This window comes from Carcharodon carcharias, chromosome 15, assembly GCF_017639515.1.
Source record: "Carcharodon carcharias isolate sCarCar2 chromosome 15, sCarCar2.pri, whole genome shotgun sequence".
NCBI lineage: Eukaryota > Metazoa > Chordata > Chondrichthyes > Lamniformes > Lamnidae > Carcharodon > Carcharodon carcharias.
In genome coordinates, this window is record NC_054481.1 from 107,869,910 (window position 1) to 107,885,659 (window position 15,750).

Genomic DNA, 15,750 nt, shown 5'->3' on the forward strand with positions numbered 1-15,750 from the left:
TCAAATCAAACAGCATGTTCCTTCGGTTGTTCATATTAGGCAAAGTACAAACCATACTCAACCAGCCCGCACTGGCAAAACCCAAAATGAAATGTCTACTGTTACATGTGATTCTGCATTTGGGCAGCACTTGCTGAACAATCCTCAGTGCACTAACAGGTACACTAACAACCAATTTAAGATAATCAGTTGAGCTCATAACATGGCTCATTTATGGTTGCTAGATGTGACATATATTAACACGCAAGGAACCTTTCTCTCCAATCAAAAGGAATATGTTCAAGCCTTGCACCTTTTTAAAATTACCAGCAGCCTGGCGAGCCTATAGTACCCTGTTGCTTTCTCCATGGCCATGCCTCAGCCAATAAGAGTCAATCTGCCAACAAATCAGCGCTGCCTTCTCCTATAGTATCAATAGTTGTGATCATTTGAAATTTGGCATTCTTGTGTTTGTCCTGATGAGCGCAAGACAAAAAGCTTCAGCAACATGACATGTCTCTCTTTAGAGCAATTTTTGTTTAGTGAAGAAACTGTTGCAGTGTGCAAGTCAATATTGGTAACAGTGCCTGTAAAAGGTTTTCTCTGGTCACTATTTTAACGACAGGTTTACAATTTGGCAAGAAATAATGAACAGAGGAAATCTTCACAAACATTTCAAATGCCATTACATAGCTTTGGCTGGATTCAAAACTCTTAATGTTAACAGGCCATTTTTAAAACAAACCTCTTTTATGAGGTTTTCATGAGATTTTATTTGGTCAGGTTTAGGCATTGGAACTCAAATATTTGCTGGAGTGTTTAGTTTGCATTTTGCTTTATTTGTTTTTTTGCAATATTTATCTTGACGTGAAGCTTAATTTGTATATTCATCAGCTGTGTTTGATGAAAAGACTGCTATAAGATTCACATCAATGATTAAACAAAAGTTTTACGGGTAATATTTGCTACTTGAAATTTCCATTCCTACAGGAATCACATATTACAGTCTCTTTCTGTGGTACTATTCTGCATATTAATGGTAAAGTTATGGGAAATTTATCATTTTTACTTAAAGTTGAACTAAACTATTCTGCTCATCCTTCTGCCTCTGCTTCAAATTTCCACTCTATTTCTGTTATGTTAGTCTCTAATCCTAGTTCACACTGCAGTGCAATATCTTTACTTGAAATGGTGGTTCTCTGCTACCTCTCTTTTCATAGAGACCTATCAAATTATGTCACAAACCAATTTCACCTATTCAGTGTGCCCAACAACACAAATTGTTCACATCCAGCTAGTAACTAATATTCACTGTCTAAATGCCAATTCACTATCCATTGCCTAAATCTAGGTTTAAAATTCAGTTAGAATGTAAAATACACACAGAAACCCATAATATTTTGAACTACACATCTTTTGGTTGTGTTGTTAAACTGTGGCCTCGTCTGCCTCTCAGGTGGATGTAAAAGATCCCACAGTACTATTTTTGGGAAGAGCAGGGGAGGTCTCACCAAGGGCATTGGTGTCCTGGCGAAGAATTATCCCTGAGCCAACATCTCTAAAACAGATTTCCTGAGCTTTACCACATTTATGTATGCAAACCTTCCTGTGTGCAAATTGGCAGCCATATTCCCCATATCACAAGTGCTTCATTGGCTATAAAGCATTTTGGAACAGCCTGAGCTTGTGAAAGGTGCTATAGAAATGTGAGTCTTTGTCGTCTTCTCACCTCTGAATTGCCACTTTAGACAAATTCCTGTTATGGATGTATTATTTCCACTTATTCCTACTTCAGTCCATTCCCGGTTCACTCAGTGGTGCACTCTTAAATGGGATTATGCCAAGTGTTCGCTTCTGGTTGTATTTTGTTTATATCATAAACCCGAGTGTGATACTATCTTATGGCCGTTTAAATGGCATTTTTGGCCCATGATATTAATGGAGACGATCATTCATTTTCATAAGTGCCTTGCTTTCAACTAATAATTGTTAAACATTCCAATTCACAAGGTTCTTCTATGGAGCCAATTTCATAGACCAAACTGTGAAGTTTACATACAAGGTGATGTAAACAAAGAAATCCTAATGTTCCCCAATTCTGCTGACAATGGGACACTCGCAAACCAATCACAAGCATTTCTCCCCCCCAGTTTCTGCAATTTTGCTGCCGTCTCCTGTAAGGAGAGAATTACCATTTTCCAAGTTTTATATTTGCCAGTTTCAGAATGAAACAATGCTTTGGACTGATTTTAATGAGTTCAAATGCTAATTTGTATCATTGCATTATTGTGGGGAGATGATTTTGGAATGGTAATGTCAATGAACTAGGCTAATGTTCAAGTACAAGTTCAAATCTCAACATGGCAGCTGGTGGAATTTGAATCCAATGAAAAAAAAAACTGGAATTGAAAACTAGTCTGTGATGGTGACCATGAAACTATCGGTGGTTGTTGTAAAAATCCATCTGATTCACTAATGCCCTTTAGGGAAGGAAATCTACTATCCTTACCTGGTCTGGCCTCCATGTGACTCCAGATCCACAGGAATGTGGTTGGCTCTTAACTGCCCTCTGAGGTGGCCTAGCAAGTGACTCAGTTCAAGGGTGATTAGGGAAGGGCTTCAAACGCTGACCTTGCCAGCAATGCCCACATCCCATGAAAGAGTAAATTTAAAAAAAAGGTTCAGATGAACCTTTTAAGATCTCATCAGGCAATGTATTATAAATTTTCTCCAGATTTTTTAGAAATGCACTCGTGAAGAATTTATTCACTCAACTGTTTTAGAATCACTAATGTAAAGCTTGTTTAAAAAAATAAATTATTCTTCATAAATTTCTCCCCTCCTGAAGGCTCAACCTCATGCTTTCTCAATGACTGGAGGTTAAACCAAGGCCCAGTCTTTCTCAGATGGGTGCAAAAGATCCCATGGCACGATATAGGAGTTATTCCTGATGTGCTGGGCAATATTTACCCTCAATCTACATCCCTAAAACAAAACATTTGTTTATTATCATATTGTTTGTGGGAGTGAGCTGGGTGCCAATTAGCTGCCACCTTTCCAACATTACAAACAGTGACAACAATTCAAAATGACATCATTGGGTGTAAAGTGCTTCACTTGTACATTACAGCACTGTTATGGTTTTACAACAATCAGCAATGGTTTTGTGGTCATCATTTTAATTTGAGATTTTTATTGAATTCAGATTTCACCCTCTGCCATGGTGGGATTTGGACCCGGGTTCCCAGAGCATTACCCTGTGTCTCTATAATGCTAGCCCAGTCAAACGTGTACCAGCAAGAATGAAGGGTGGGACTATCCACTAGGCAGAGGCCAATCCATACTACACACAAATGTTTCTTTTATACATATGTTGTATTAAATAAACCAGGAACCATGATAAAGGTCAGACTCTGGCCCAACCCTTAGGATCATGTTGAACACAACCTGTAACCTAATCCAACTAGAACCCATGACATTTACAATATCAGGGAGGAAAGAAAGGGCTGCATTAAGGCTTATAGCTCTGGGATAAGTGATCAGGTTAGGCTGACAATTACAGCTAAATGAAAGAGGCGATGGGGGACTGAGCATGCTGAGGTTATAATTGATATAGACATTGTAGAATTATTTAATAAATATTTTGCTTAAGCATCTACTTGTGCGTATAGAAAGGTAAATAATAAATTATAGGTAAAAGAATGTTCAGGAGACAAGGATGCTAATAATGGATTGAGATTTGACTGAAAGGTGGACAACAAAAGCTGGGATGAATTGAGAGATAATTAAGAGACAGCAAAAGGGTGCAGTAAATAGAGGTTTCCCAAATTGGCAGGCAGAAGTTAGTGGATGTTGCAGGGACTGGCTTTGGAACTGCTTTTTGCTGTTCCTTCCTCATGAAATGTTAAACCAAACACCCCCCAACCAACCACCAAGTCCTCATTCTATCACGGTGGAATCAAACCTCAGTCTGCATTAGTTGGTCCTAAGCTGCTTGTAAGATGTGCCATTGTATATACAGTACAGAATGTATTGCTGTGATGTTTTGAATAATGTAAAAAGCTAAATTACAATATATTATGGGAAGGAAATTCTGAGTTTTTCTTTTCTGCGGGCTTTGTGATTTTACTTTGTTAACGCAGAGCACCTCTAATTTTTAATTTACCAAGATGCCAGTGGATGGCAGCTGTATTGATGCTCAAGAAATGTGATTCTTCAGGGGAAAAATAGCTAATAACCCAGTATAGGTGGTACACTATCTGTAACCTTTTTGCCAGTTTCATTTTATTTTTGTAATATAAAAGTATTTTAAATAAATAAAATCTGCTAAACATCTCACAAATGGTAGTGTTGATTATTAAACAAATGACCATTTTACAAAAGAGCAGTTCTAGACTTCTCAATCTACCCAGCTGTACTGTGCACCCCTGGCTCTGAGTGTGAGGGCGCACAGGGTCCAGAAATGCAGAGTTGCACTGTGGGAAGATGAGGTGGAGTCAAGTGCAAGGTTCAGGAAGCACAGCAATTTCTGTGAACACAGTGCACTTGATCACAGAAACAAAATCCTCGACTTGGGGAGACTAAATGCAGATTGGGTGACCACTTTGCAGAACGCCTTGGATCAGTCTGCAAACACGACCCTGACCTTCCTGTCGTTTGCCATTTAATTCACCATCTTGCTCTCATGCTCACATTTGTCCTCAGCCTGCTGCAATGTTCCAGTGGGGCTTAATGCAAACTTGAGGAACAGCACCTCATCTTCCAATTAGGCACTTAACAGCCTTCTGGACTGGGCATTTGTGTTCAATAACTTCAGACCATGAACTCTGTCCTCCATTTTGATTTGAGAACTGGTTGAAATGTAATTAAAGATCAAATGCCCACTCGAAATTCTGCCTAGCATCTCTGGTTAAGAGGAGAGCTCTCCCATAAATGAACATTGTACCGCTTCTGGCGGATGACTGAAGAGAGGGGCAGGGGATCAGTTTAAAACTGGGAAGAAGCGAATTTAAAAGGACGCCAACTATTTCACATAAAGAGCCATCAGAATGTGGATGGACTTCCAAATGGAGACGAATCCTTTGATTGGTTAAGGGCACAGTACAATTATAAGGTCTTCTTGGATCCATGAGGTAAAATGGGCCAAATAGCCTTTGTAGTGCATATTTATTTTATTGAAACATTGAAAATTATTCAGCTGACTTGCTCTATGCTGGCATTTGACATCGAATGACCAATTTCAGTAACTGGTACTTTACATGCGATATTTCAGTTGATATTCATACCAACGTAGCCTGAACGACAATCTGATTGTAATCGTGATGAATATTGACCTTCCTGTAACAAATGATCTCACAAGTGATCTTGGTTCGTATGAGTAATTCAAAAACGTCAAAGCGGTGTGCCCTCAAGAATGAGCAAAATTTACAAGCGATAGAAACTGGCTTGTCTGTCATCCTGCGTTATTTTACGAGAACAGCTGCTTCGAATTCAATTACAAACTCCAAATACGTTGTATCTGCAATTCTGCTTTAAAATGATCAATCTGACCGGAGAAGCATTACGAAAGCAGGGAAAAAAGATGATAGAGGCGGCATAGGGCAAAAGTTGTTGCAATCGAGCAAGTGATCCCCTCGCCCCCTTCTCTCTGCCTTTCTTTCTGATAGAGCAGTGCACGACAGCCAGCGGGCACGTTTGCATTTGCAAGCAGTCTGCAGTCAATGGGCACAAAGCTACAGGTGCCAGTCCCAAATAGTGGAGGGACCATTAACGACCCCATTTCAATGTGAAGTAGGGGGAAAAGCTTCTTTAAACATCCCACTTTACTCAAACACTAACCGACATCCCACACCACCCAACCCCCACAAACCACAACCCAGTCTATACAAATCCCTAAGCAATGTTGAGGAAGTAGCACTTGCCTTATAACCTTTAACAGTACATGGTATAATCCTCCCATTACAAAAAGAGGATATTCTCTGACTCACTGTGAGCAATACTATGACCCACACCAATAGTTAAAATATTGGTTTAAACAGATTACGACTGACATTTAGCACATCTACTGCCCACTTATTAAATTATGGGAAAATAATACCTATAGTAGTGAAAATATGCAGTAGGCGCTTATGGTTTTCAAATGTTACTCAGTACAGAAGTTGTACAGTAATTTGGCAGTTATACTGTTCTACCCACATCCAAAAAATGGAAAGTTAATGCAAATGTTCAACAGGAATATTCAACATGTACAGAAAATAGCTGCATTGTAGACAGAAAGACAATCATCGGTTCTGTGGCTTTTAATGGGAAATTCTAATTCCACTACACAGGACATTGCGTTTAGCATGGTCACAGTGAAAGGAGGGTAGGGCGTGTATCTTCATAAAGAGTAAAGGAAACTTGCAGTCACTTTAGATAAAGATCTTGATTCACCCATTGAGAAGGATGAGGAGTTATCTTGCCTTCAAATACTGATGAATATTCATTTTATACTCAGGTTGATTACATGCAAGCCTTAGTTTTAAAAAAAATCTTTTTCATGGAACTTCCCTGGTAAGGCAGCAATATACAGGAGTGACTAGGTGATGGAGTGATTTGGTAAGACCCGCCGATGCTGCCGGACCTGCTGAGTTTTTCCAGGTAATTCTGTTTTTGTTTTGGATTTCCAGCATCCGCAGTTTTTTTGTTTTTATCAATATACAGGAGTGACTGGGTGATGGAGTGGGTCGGAAAATGACCTTTTCACCTCTGGGACATGGACACAAATCCAGACTAAATCAATGGAATGAAAGTCCTCTCTGCTGACTATAGGATCCTATTAGAATCAAGATCAAACAGTCTCAATCCAGCTTCTATTGGGTGTGGATCTACAGTACAGAACAAAATGAATTTGAAACTAATTGGCAATGTCATTCATTTAAATCTAAGGGTAGTTGGTATGGGAAAATGCTCTTCTAAGCCTGGGACTGACCTATATTATAGAGCCTTGGTTATGACTGTGTTATACCTGACCTGCGAGTACTTGATGCTATGACAGATCATTTTCTTTTAGCTTCCCAGGGAGGGGCAGGAGGTGGAAGAAGAGTATTTATTCACAGGCCTGAAATCCGTGTTTCAAGATGTTTTGCCGCAATGTGATGGAGCAGCCCATGGACTGGCCCCTTACTTGCAAAGTGCTCAACCTGCTTCAGCATAAAACACAAGAAACATCTGGGGAGGGGAGGGAGCCGAGTCTCCATGTTACATCATACCAACATTTTCTCTGCTGAGGTAAAATATTCTTCAATGGGGAATTCTGTTGAAGTGGACAGCACTTCCCCAAAATGGGCTCTGCAAGACTTTATACAAGAACAATCCCAGCCAAGGAAAACCCCAGATGAGGTAGCTGATTACAGTTTGGGCAACACTAGAATTTATTTCAGCACCAAAAGGTCCTCAAAACAGCAAGATGGCAAATTTTCTGCTTAAAAAGAAAACATAATTATGTTTTATGCTTTCAGGTTTTTGCCATACATTAATTTGGTTCACATATCTTCAATCACTCATGATCAAGTCCCAACCATGAGTATCTTTCCCTGCTGGAGATCCAGCTAAACAGCTAACCCTGCTTGGTGATAGGTTTTAGATACGGGAGTATCTTGTGGCACCGTAAGGTCTCACTTCATTTTTCAAAAGCGATACAGCATCACAACAGATCATGCTTATATGTAGGTTCAAAATATGAAGTGAAATTATCATACAACAGCATAATTGAATAGTGAAGTTATACATTGACAATAAAACATCTTTTTATCTAAGTCGACAATTAGATAGAATAATAAAGGATAGTAACCCTATGAGCTAATCAAATCCTTTGCAAACGATTTTTAAATAGTGTTTCTCTTCATTTTCGGGAACATCAACTCATCTTCTCTTTGCTTCTCTCAATTCCCATGTTCTGACTCCTGGGATATTCCATTGGCCAACTTTATTCTGAGCAGAGAAGAACCTTTTGCATATCCTGGAAACGAGTGACCAGGATTTCATATCTTTTGAAAACTAGACACTCAAATACAAACTGCATCAAAACACAGTCTGTATGGATGTCTGAAAATTGTGCACTAGACTTTAGTTCAAGCCTGTTCCTGGGGAAATTTCACAAGATTGTATGGGGATAGGCTTGATACAAGACTTTTAGCCGGCTTAATTCCCCAAAGCACCAAAACTTGAGTTTCAAAGAGACAGAGACTAAATGATTTGTGCCACAGAAATTCACAGGAATGCCCTTACCAAGTGAATTATTGTCTCTTAATGTAAAAATCTCCCCAGGTTTAAAGTCACTTGGTGCTTGCAGCAAATGATGACAGTCTGGTCTAATGCAGATGCTGTGCGAGATGAGTGTGATGGCTCAAATCTCTGTCTGGTAGCCGCAGCCATTGAGCACTCTACCTCCTATGGACACGGTGGTGACCGATTAGATTGGATGCGCTCTTGAAGCCCTTGCCGCATTCCAGGCAGCGGTAGGGTCGATCGTCAGAGTGTGTGCGGTAGTGTACCTGCATAGTGGAAGTCTGCCGGAAGGCCTTGGCGCAGATGGGGCAGGTGTATGGCCTCTCCCCGGTGTGTGTTCGGCGGTGCCGCACCAGAGTTGAGCTCTGCTTGAAGCCCCGGCCGCAGGTCTCGCAGCTGAAGGGAGGCTCGCCGGCGTGGGCACGGCGGTGTGCCAGCAGCTGAGCTGGGTTGCCGAAGCGCTGGCCACAGATTGGGCAGAAGGCCGGTTGCTCGCCGATGTGTGTGCGGCGGTGGGTGGCCAGGTGGTGGGAGTGGAGGAAGCGGCGGCCACACACCTCACAGGCAAAGCGCCGCTCGCCGCTGTGAATACGTTTGTGCTTGGAAAGGTTCGACGAGGTTTTGAAGCTCTTGGCACACTCGGGGCAGCGGTACGGCCGCTCCTCGGCATGGATGCGCTGGTGCACCATCATGGTGGAGGACTGGCGGAAGGCCTTGCCACACACTGGGCACGGGTAGGGCTTCTCGCCCGTGTGTGTGCGCTGGTGAGTGACCAGGTGGTGCAGCTGGACAAACTCCCTGCCGCACACCCGGCACTTGTACTGCTTCTCACCACTGTGCACCAGCTGGTGGATCAGCAGGTTGTAGGAGGTGCTGAAGCGTTTGCCACAGGGTGGACACCGGAAGGGCCTCTCACCCGTATGGACCCGGCCGTGCCGCTTCAGGTCACAATACTGCTTGAAGCTCTTCCCGCACTCGCTACAGATGAAATGCTTTTGGCCATATTGCCGGGAGTTCTTGCGGGGCTGGGGCGTGGGTGGTGCAGTCCCATCTTCAGCAGCCTCCCCAGAATGAGCGCAAGATTTTGACTGCTGCTTGGTTTCCGTGAGGCCTCCTGTCACCCCTGCAATACAACAGGTTAACGTTAGTTACATATCACAACTCCCTAACAATTAAAAAGTCAAATGCATTCACATTCAACACCTCATATTACTGGGGAGCGATCTGTACACTACTGACCGGTGTTTCTCAGTCCTTCTCCTTTAAGGAGGTCTGCCTGTTTCTTGTTTGCTTCTGTCAGTTAATCATAGAATAGAATGGATACAGCGCAGGAGGTGGCCATTTGGCCCATCATGTCCGTGTTGGCCCTCTGAAGCAGCAATTCACATGGTGCCACACCCCCTGCCTTTTCCCAGTAGCCCTGCAAATTTTCCTTTTTTCGAAAATGATCCAATTCCCTTTTAAAAGCCTTGATTGGACGTGCCTCCATCGCATTCTCAGGGAGTGCATTTTAGATCCTAACCACTCACTGCGTGAAAAGCTTTTTACTCATGTCGCCATTGTTTCTTTTGCCAATTACTTTAAATCTAACCTTCCACCAATGGGAACAGTTTCTCTCTCTCTCTACTCTGTCCAGCCCCCTCATGATACCTCTATCCAATCTCCTCTCAACCTTCTCTTCTCCGAGGAGAACAGTCCCAACTTGTCCAATCTTTCTGTGCAACTGAACCCCTGGAAACATTCTTCCTAAAGTGCGGTGCCCAGAACTGGACACAATACTCCTAGTATTCTAAATAGAGCAACCCACAACATTCTAGAAAGAAGTCAATTTGCCCTATCCAGGTGTTACTAGATCCTTTAAAAAATTACAGGATCTAGATCTTCTCCAAAAACTAATCAGTTCTTCCTTGGGTCATATCCTGTGTTGAAATCCGTCCATTAGTTTTTGAGATATATTGTTTACAGATAAGCAGACTAACAAATGGGATGAAAACGTTATCTCTGCCCAACTTCAGTGGCGGAGGTAATGAAGAATATCTAACATTCCACAAAAGCATTGATTCAGAATGTGTTTATGTTACCATTCCCATATTGCTTCGAACCACCTTCTGCTTTGCACAGATTGGAAAGCTGAGAACACCTCTGGAATCAGGACCCAACCCAGTTGCAGAGAAAGTTGATAGAAGACACCATCATGGTGTGCTGCTTCACCACAGTCAAAGCAAGTGGACAAGTTGCTCAAGTGTTCTCCTGCCTGGACACCTGCAATGCTGCTAAGTTTTCTTGTTGCTGCAAAATTTCAGGACACCAGCCTTTGGGGAAATCAGAAGGTGAGCCACTTGTCACAGGATAACCAGCCTCTGATGTGCTTTAGCGTTCACAGCATTTAGGTGACTGGTCCAGTTGAGTTACTGGTCAATGATGACTCCCCTGCCCCAGGATGTTGATGGTGGGGGGAGTTAACAATGGGAGTGCTATCGAAGGCCAAGGGTACAGTTAGGCTCTTACTTGTTGTAGATGGTCATTGCCTGGTGCTTGCAACCTCATTGGAACAGAGAAAACTGGGGGGGTAACAACTGAGATGTACAAAATTATTAGGGGCCTAGATAGAGTAAATAGGGTTAACCTATTTACTGTAGCAGGGGAGTCAAAAAATAGGGGGCAAAGATGTCAAGAACGATTAGAGGGGAGCTGGGAAAACATTTTTACCACCCAGAGGGTGGTGGCGACCTGGAACTCTGCCTGAAAGGATGGTAGAGGCAGAAATTCTCACCGCATTTAAAAAGTACTTGGATGTATCTACTTGAAGAACTGTGACCTACCAGACTACAGACCAAGTGCAAGGAGGTGGGATTAGGCTGGGTAGCTCTTCCTGACCCGATGGGCTAATTGGCTTCTTTCTATGTCATAAATTTTCTATGATTCTATGCATAGTGCGGATGTTGCTAGCTGCCAGAATGTTGGCCACACAGCTTCGTTATCTGAGGAAACAAGAATGGGGCTGAATACGGCAATCATCAGTGGACAGCCCTACTTTTAACCATCTGATAAAGGGAAGGTCATTGATGAAGCTGAAGACAGTTGATCCCCAAACATTGGTTAAAAAAATCCAGAATACAGTGTAATATATAATAAAAAATTCCCCTATTCAGTCTCACAGTTGTCTTAATATTAAATTATGTTGCAAGGCACAATATTCCTCGTAAGCAACTAAGCAACCGTACATATATATATATATATACTGTACTAAAAAAAATCAAATTTGGACCTTGAACAATATAAATAAACCTTAAAATGATCACCCAGCTCAAACATATTGATGTATATGGCTTATCTACTGTAAAGTCTAATAACCTGTAAGACACAGGGAGTGTGTACAAACTGCAACATCTGGATTAATATTGAATAAATGCTCCCCAAAAATGTTTTGAATCAATTTATCAACATAGCATCAATGCTTTTGTACATAATTACTACTCTGTAAAAAGAAGGGGGGGGAGTGGAATTCTTCTCATATTCTCAGCTTGAAATGGTCCTGTGCGGGTTAATTCCCCTCCCACTTCATTTTGCCCACATTGTACAGCTAATTGTTCGTGTGCAGCCCAGTTCCTTTTCCATCTTAATGCTATCAGCACAAAACCAAATCACAGAATGAGTACTTCGAAAATGCTGACTTCCAACACTGGTTAGGACTTGTGGTGACGAACAGGAGGTTTCTCTTCTTCCAATTATCTGTCCTCCCTTTCTTGGAAGCACTAATACAGTTCCTGTAATTAAAATATAGCATTGTTTTGCTTAATTACATTTAGCCCCACAGTTGCCCCTTTAAATCCAGTTGCAATAGACAAGGAAGTTAAGGCAATCCATGTCTGAGCTAAATCCAATACAAATATTTACAATCGGTTCGACTGTTTACCCTACCCCCTCCCAAACTGTAGGCTTGAGGAGAGGAACCATAAAATTTTAAACAAATGTAGACTAGTATTAGGTGCCAACTCTATTGTTTTTATTTAAGTTAGAAGATAGAATAATATTTTCAGTAGGGACACCCTGGTCCACTCCTCCATCACCCCCTACTCCTCAACCCCCACCTATGGCACCACCCCATGCCCACGCAAAAGATGTAACACCTGCCCCTTCACTTCCTCTCTCCTCACCGTCCAAGGGCCCTAACACTCCTTTCAAGTGAAGCAGCATTTCACTTGCATTTCCCCCAACTTAGTCTACTGCATTCGTTGCTCCCAATGTGGTCTCCTCTACATTGGAGACACCAAAAGTAAACTGGGCGACCGCTTTGCAGAACACCTGCGGTCTGTCCGCAAGAATGACCCAAACCTCCCTGTCGCTTGCCATTTTAACACTCCACCCTGCTCTCTTGCCCACATGTCTGTCCTTGGCTTGCTGCATTGTTCCAGTGAAGCCCAACGCAAACTGGAGGAACAGCACCTCATCTTCCGACCAGGCACTTTACAGCCTTCCGGACTGAATATTGAATTCAACAACTTTAAGTCTTGAACTCCCTCCTCCATCCCCACCCGCTTTCTGTTTCTTCCCCCTTCCTTTTGTTTTTTCCAATAAATTATATAGATTTTTCTTTTCCCACCTATTTCCATTATTTTTAAATATTTTTAAATCTTTTATGCTCCCCCCACCCCTACTAGAGCTATATCTTGAGTGCCCCTACCATCCATTCTTAATTAGCACATTCATTTAGATAATATCACCAACTTCAACACCTATGTGTTCTTTTGTTCTGTTGTCTGTGACATCTTTGGATGATCTGCTTCTATCACTGCTTGTTTGTCCCTACAACCACATCACCCCCTCCACTTCTTCTCCTCACCCCCACCCCCGCCCACCCCCAAACACCTAAAACCAGCTTATATTTCACCCCTTCCTTGGATTCACCCAGTTCTATTGAAGGGTCATGAGGACTCGAAACGTCAACTCTTTTCTTCTCCGCCGATGCTGCCAGACCTGCTGAATTTTTCCAGGTAATTCTGTTTTTGTTTTAGATTTCCAGCATCCATAGTTTTTTTGTTTTTATTTTTTTTTCAGTAGGGAGTCTATTACAGAAATTTTAGACTATATGTTGACTGTTTAATAAATTCACTTCACCTTTTACACTCAGTGAGCTCTGATGTTGTGTCCCTCTTTTGCAAACACAAAAAAGATTCCATGGATCCTTAGGATAAATTGCATTAGCTTGTAAATAATTCGCAAACAGGGATTGTGATTTGTTGTCCAGGATGTATTGCTTATCTGTCTCTCAAGGCAACAGTGGACACTCTCAAAACATATAGGAATTGGCCATGAGAATCATTGAAGATACGAGAGGTGAGAAACTACAGGAAGGAGAGTTGAAAAGATCCCAAAATATAACTTTCATCAGTGCCACTCAACCTAAGCGGCCATTATCCACTTGAGAGTATTGTTAGGGTTCATGACAGTGGGAAGGGCATCACAGAATTGTTACAATGCAGGAGGCCATTCAGCCCATTGTGTCTGCACCGGCTTTCTGAATGGGCAATTCACCTAATGCCATTCTCCTGCCTTCTCCCTGTAACCCTGCACATTCTTCCTTTTCAGATAAGTCTAGCTCCCTTTGGAATATCTCGATTGAACCTTCCTCCACCAAACTCTCAGGCAATGCATTCCAGACCTTAACCACTTGTGAAAAACTTTGTGCCCATGTCCAAGCATGGTCCGTTCTTCAGCTGATACTTTCCTGCAAGAATCAGGACTTGGAACTCTAGCTGACTTTTGTCCTCTTCAATCCTCCAGCACAGAACATTTTATCACCTCTCCCTACTGGGGCAGCGGACTAAAAGTTGAATGAAATCTGCTCAATCTAACTTTCTGACAAATTCCTCCTCTGGAAAGGGGCAGGCTCAAAGAACATGCATTTAATAGCAAGCTAGATAAACACATAAGGGAGAAAGGAATAGAAGGTTGTGCAGAGAGGGTGAGATGAAGCAGTATTGGGGCAGGGGGAAGAGGCTGGTGTGGGGCATCCAGCAGCTGGGCCCAGTGGCTAGAAAAGCTATGCATCTGAAAACAAATGGGAATAAAATACAATGCAAAAATAAATGAGCCTGTTACTTTAAGGAAGAGGAAGCCAAAATACACGATCCCATTCTACAAATATCATTAGTCTACTGTAAATTGGCAGCCCAGCTTGTCTGCAGCTGGTAACACTGAAGGAGGGTTTTACCTGCCATTGTCTGCAGCAGCTCCAACAATCTCCTGCACCTCCCACCCAGAATGCAGCACCACCACAGATTCACTTCCGGACCTGCGCTTTACACTCCTGCTGTCCATTGCAGAGATAGGGGACTTTCTGGAGCGCAGGGGACTCTGGGTAAAATACCTCCATTATTAAAGGTAACCCTGCGATTTCTTCTTTGAAGCTAGATTTGCGATTCCCGTTGTGTTTCTTTTTTAATACTTAAAACACATTTAATTTCCGTTAACTGTTGTACCAGTTTCGGAGCCGGCAAAAATAACTATTTGCATTCAGAAAGAAAATACGCAAACGTAAAATACTGCGGATGCTGGAACTCTGAAACAAAATCAGAAAATGCTGGAAATAATCAGCAGGTCTGGCAGCTTTTTTGGAGGGAGAACTAAAGTCAACGTTTCGGGTTAATGACCGTTCAAAAGAATTGGCTGTTGGTAGAATTCTTTGTTTCCTTGGCTTGATGAAAACAGCACAGAAAGGTTATTAGTGTACCTGAAAGGAACAGGGAAATTGTTAAGAACGATGAAAATGTCATAGTTCATTGACGATCCAAACGTTGTGAGGAACAAAGTTGCTATGCTTGGTCATTTCCATCATTCGGGAAAGTTTACGTTTATTGTCCTGTCTAATCTCAAACATTTGTAATTGTTTGTCAACTCTGTTGAACTTTGGTTTCTCAATAAAACTTTTGCTAAGTGTAGAAGTTCCGGTTCACAAGACCAACAAGATCTTCATGTCAGAGTCAGGCGAGGATGATTACATTTGTAGCAACATCTTTGCAGAGAAGTAAAATAATGATTGTCAGCTCCGATAATGGTCTACTGGATAAATGCACCAACCAGTTCTCCTATTAAGCTACATACACGAGACCAGGAAGACCCCATATCCCTAGTCTGGGATGAAGTAATTGAATTCAATCAGATTAGAGGCAGGGATCTTACAATTGGTCTCAAAATCTTTGACTAAGGGAAGGAAAAAGTCAGCTAGGCTATCTACCTGTTCTCCTATGGCCCCACTAGAAAGTGTACATGTACAAATGATAGAAGAAATGTGCATTTCTGTAGTGCTTTTCAAGATCTTGAAATCCTAATATACTTTGCAGCCAACTCATTACTGTTAGTTGACAAATGGAACAGCCAGTATACACAGCAAGTTCCCAAGCAAGATAAATTTGTTTCACTTGTGTTAGTTGAGGATTAAATACTGATCCAGAATATTGCTCTGCTCAGAATGATATCCTGGGATCTTTTACATTCGTCAGA

General features: G+C 41.9%; 1 protein-coding gene across 4 annotated transcripts; it reads right to left on the minus strand.

Moving 5' to 3' along the window:
- Positions 1–6,263: 6,263 nt before the first annotated feature.
- LOC121288674 (zinc finger protein 239-like) lies at positions 6,264–14,518 on the minus strand. Of its 4 annotated transcripts, XR_005945409.1 has the most exons (4): positions 14,462–14,480; positions 11,907–12,014; positions 11,070–11,228; positions 9,236–9,370 (listed from the first exon to the last, which is right to left on the minus strand). XR_005945409.1 is itself a non-coding variant. In XM_041207391.1 (3 exons), the coding sequence occupies exons 1-3, from the start codon at positions 14,466–14,468 to the stop codon at positions 8,403–8,405; spliced, it is 1,083 nt and encodes a 360-aa protein (XP_041063325.1). In that variant the 5' UTR covers positions 14,469–14,509; the 3' UTR covers positions 6,264–8,402. The 4 variants fall into 4 exon arrangements, 2 of the variants coding, with proteins under 2 accessions (XP_041063325.1, XP_041063326.1); XM_041207391.1 differs by lacking the exon at positions 11,070–11,228 and having other exon boundaries at positions 6,264–9,370; positions 14,462–14,509; XR_005945410.1 differs by lacking the exon at positions 11,907–12,014 and having other exon boundaries at positions 14,462–14,518.
- Positions 14,519–15,750: the final 1,232 nt, after the last annotated feature.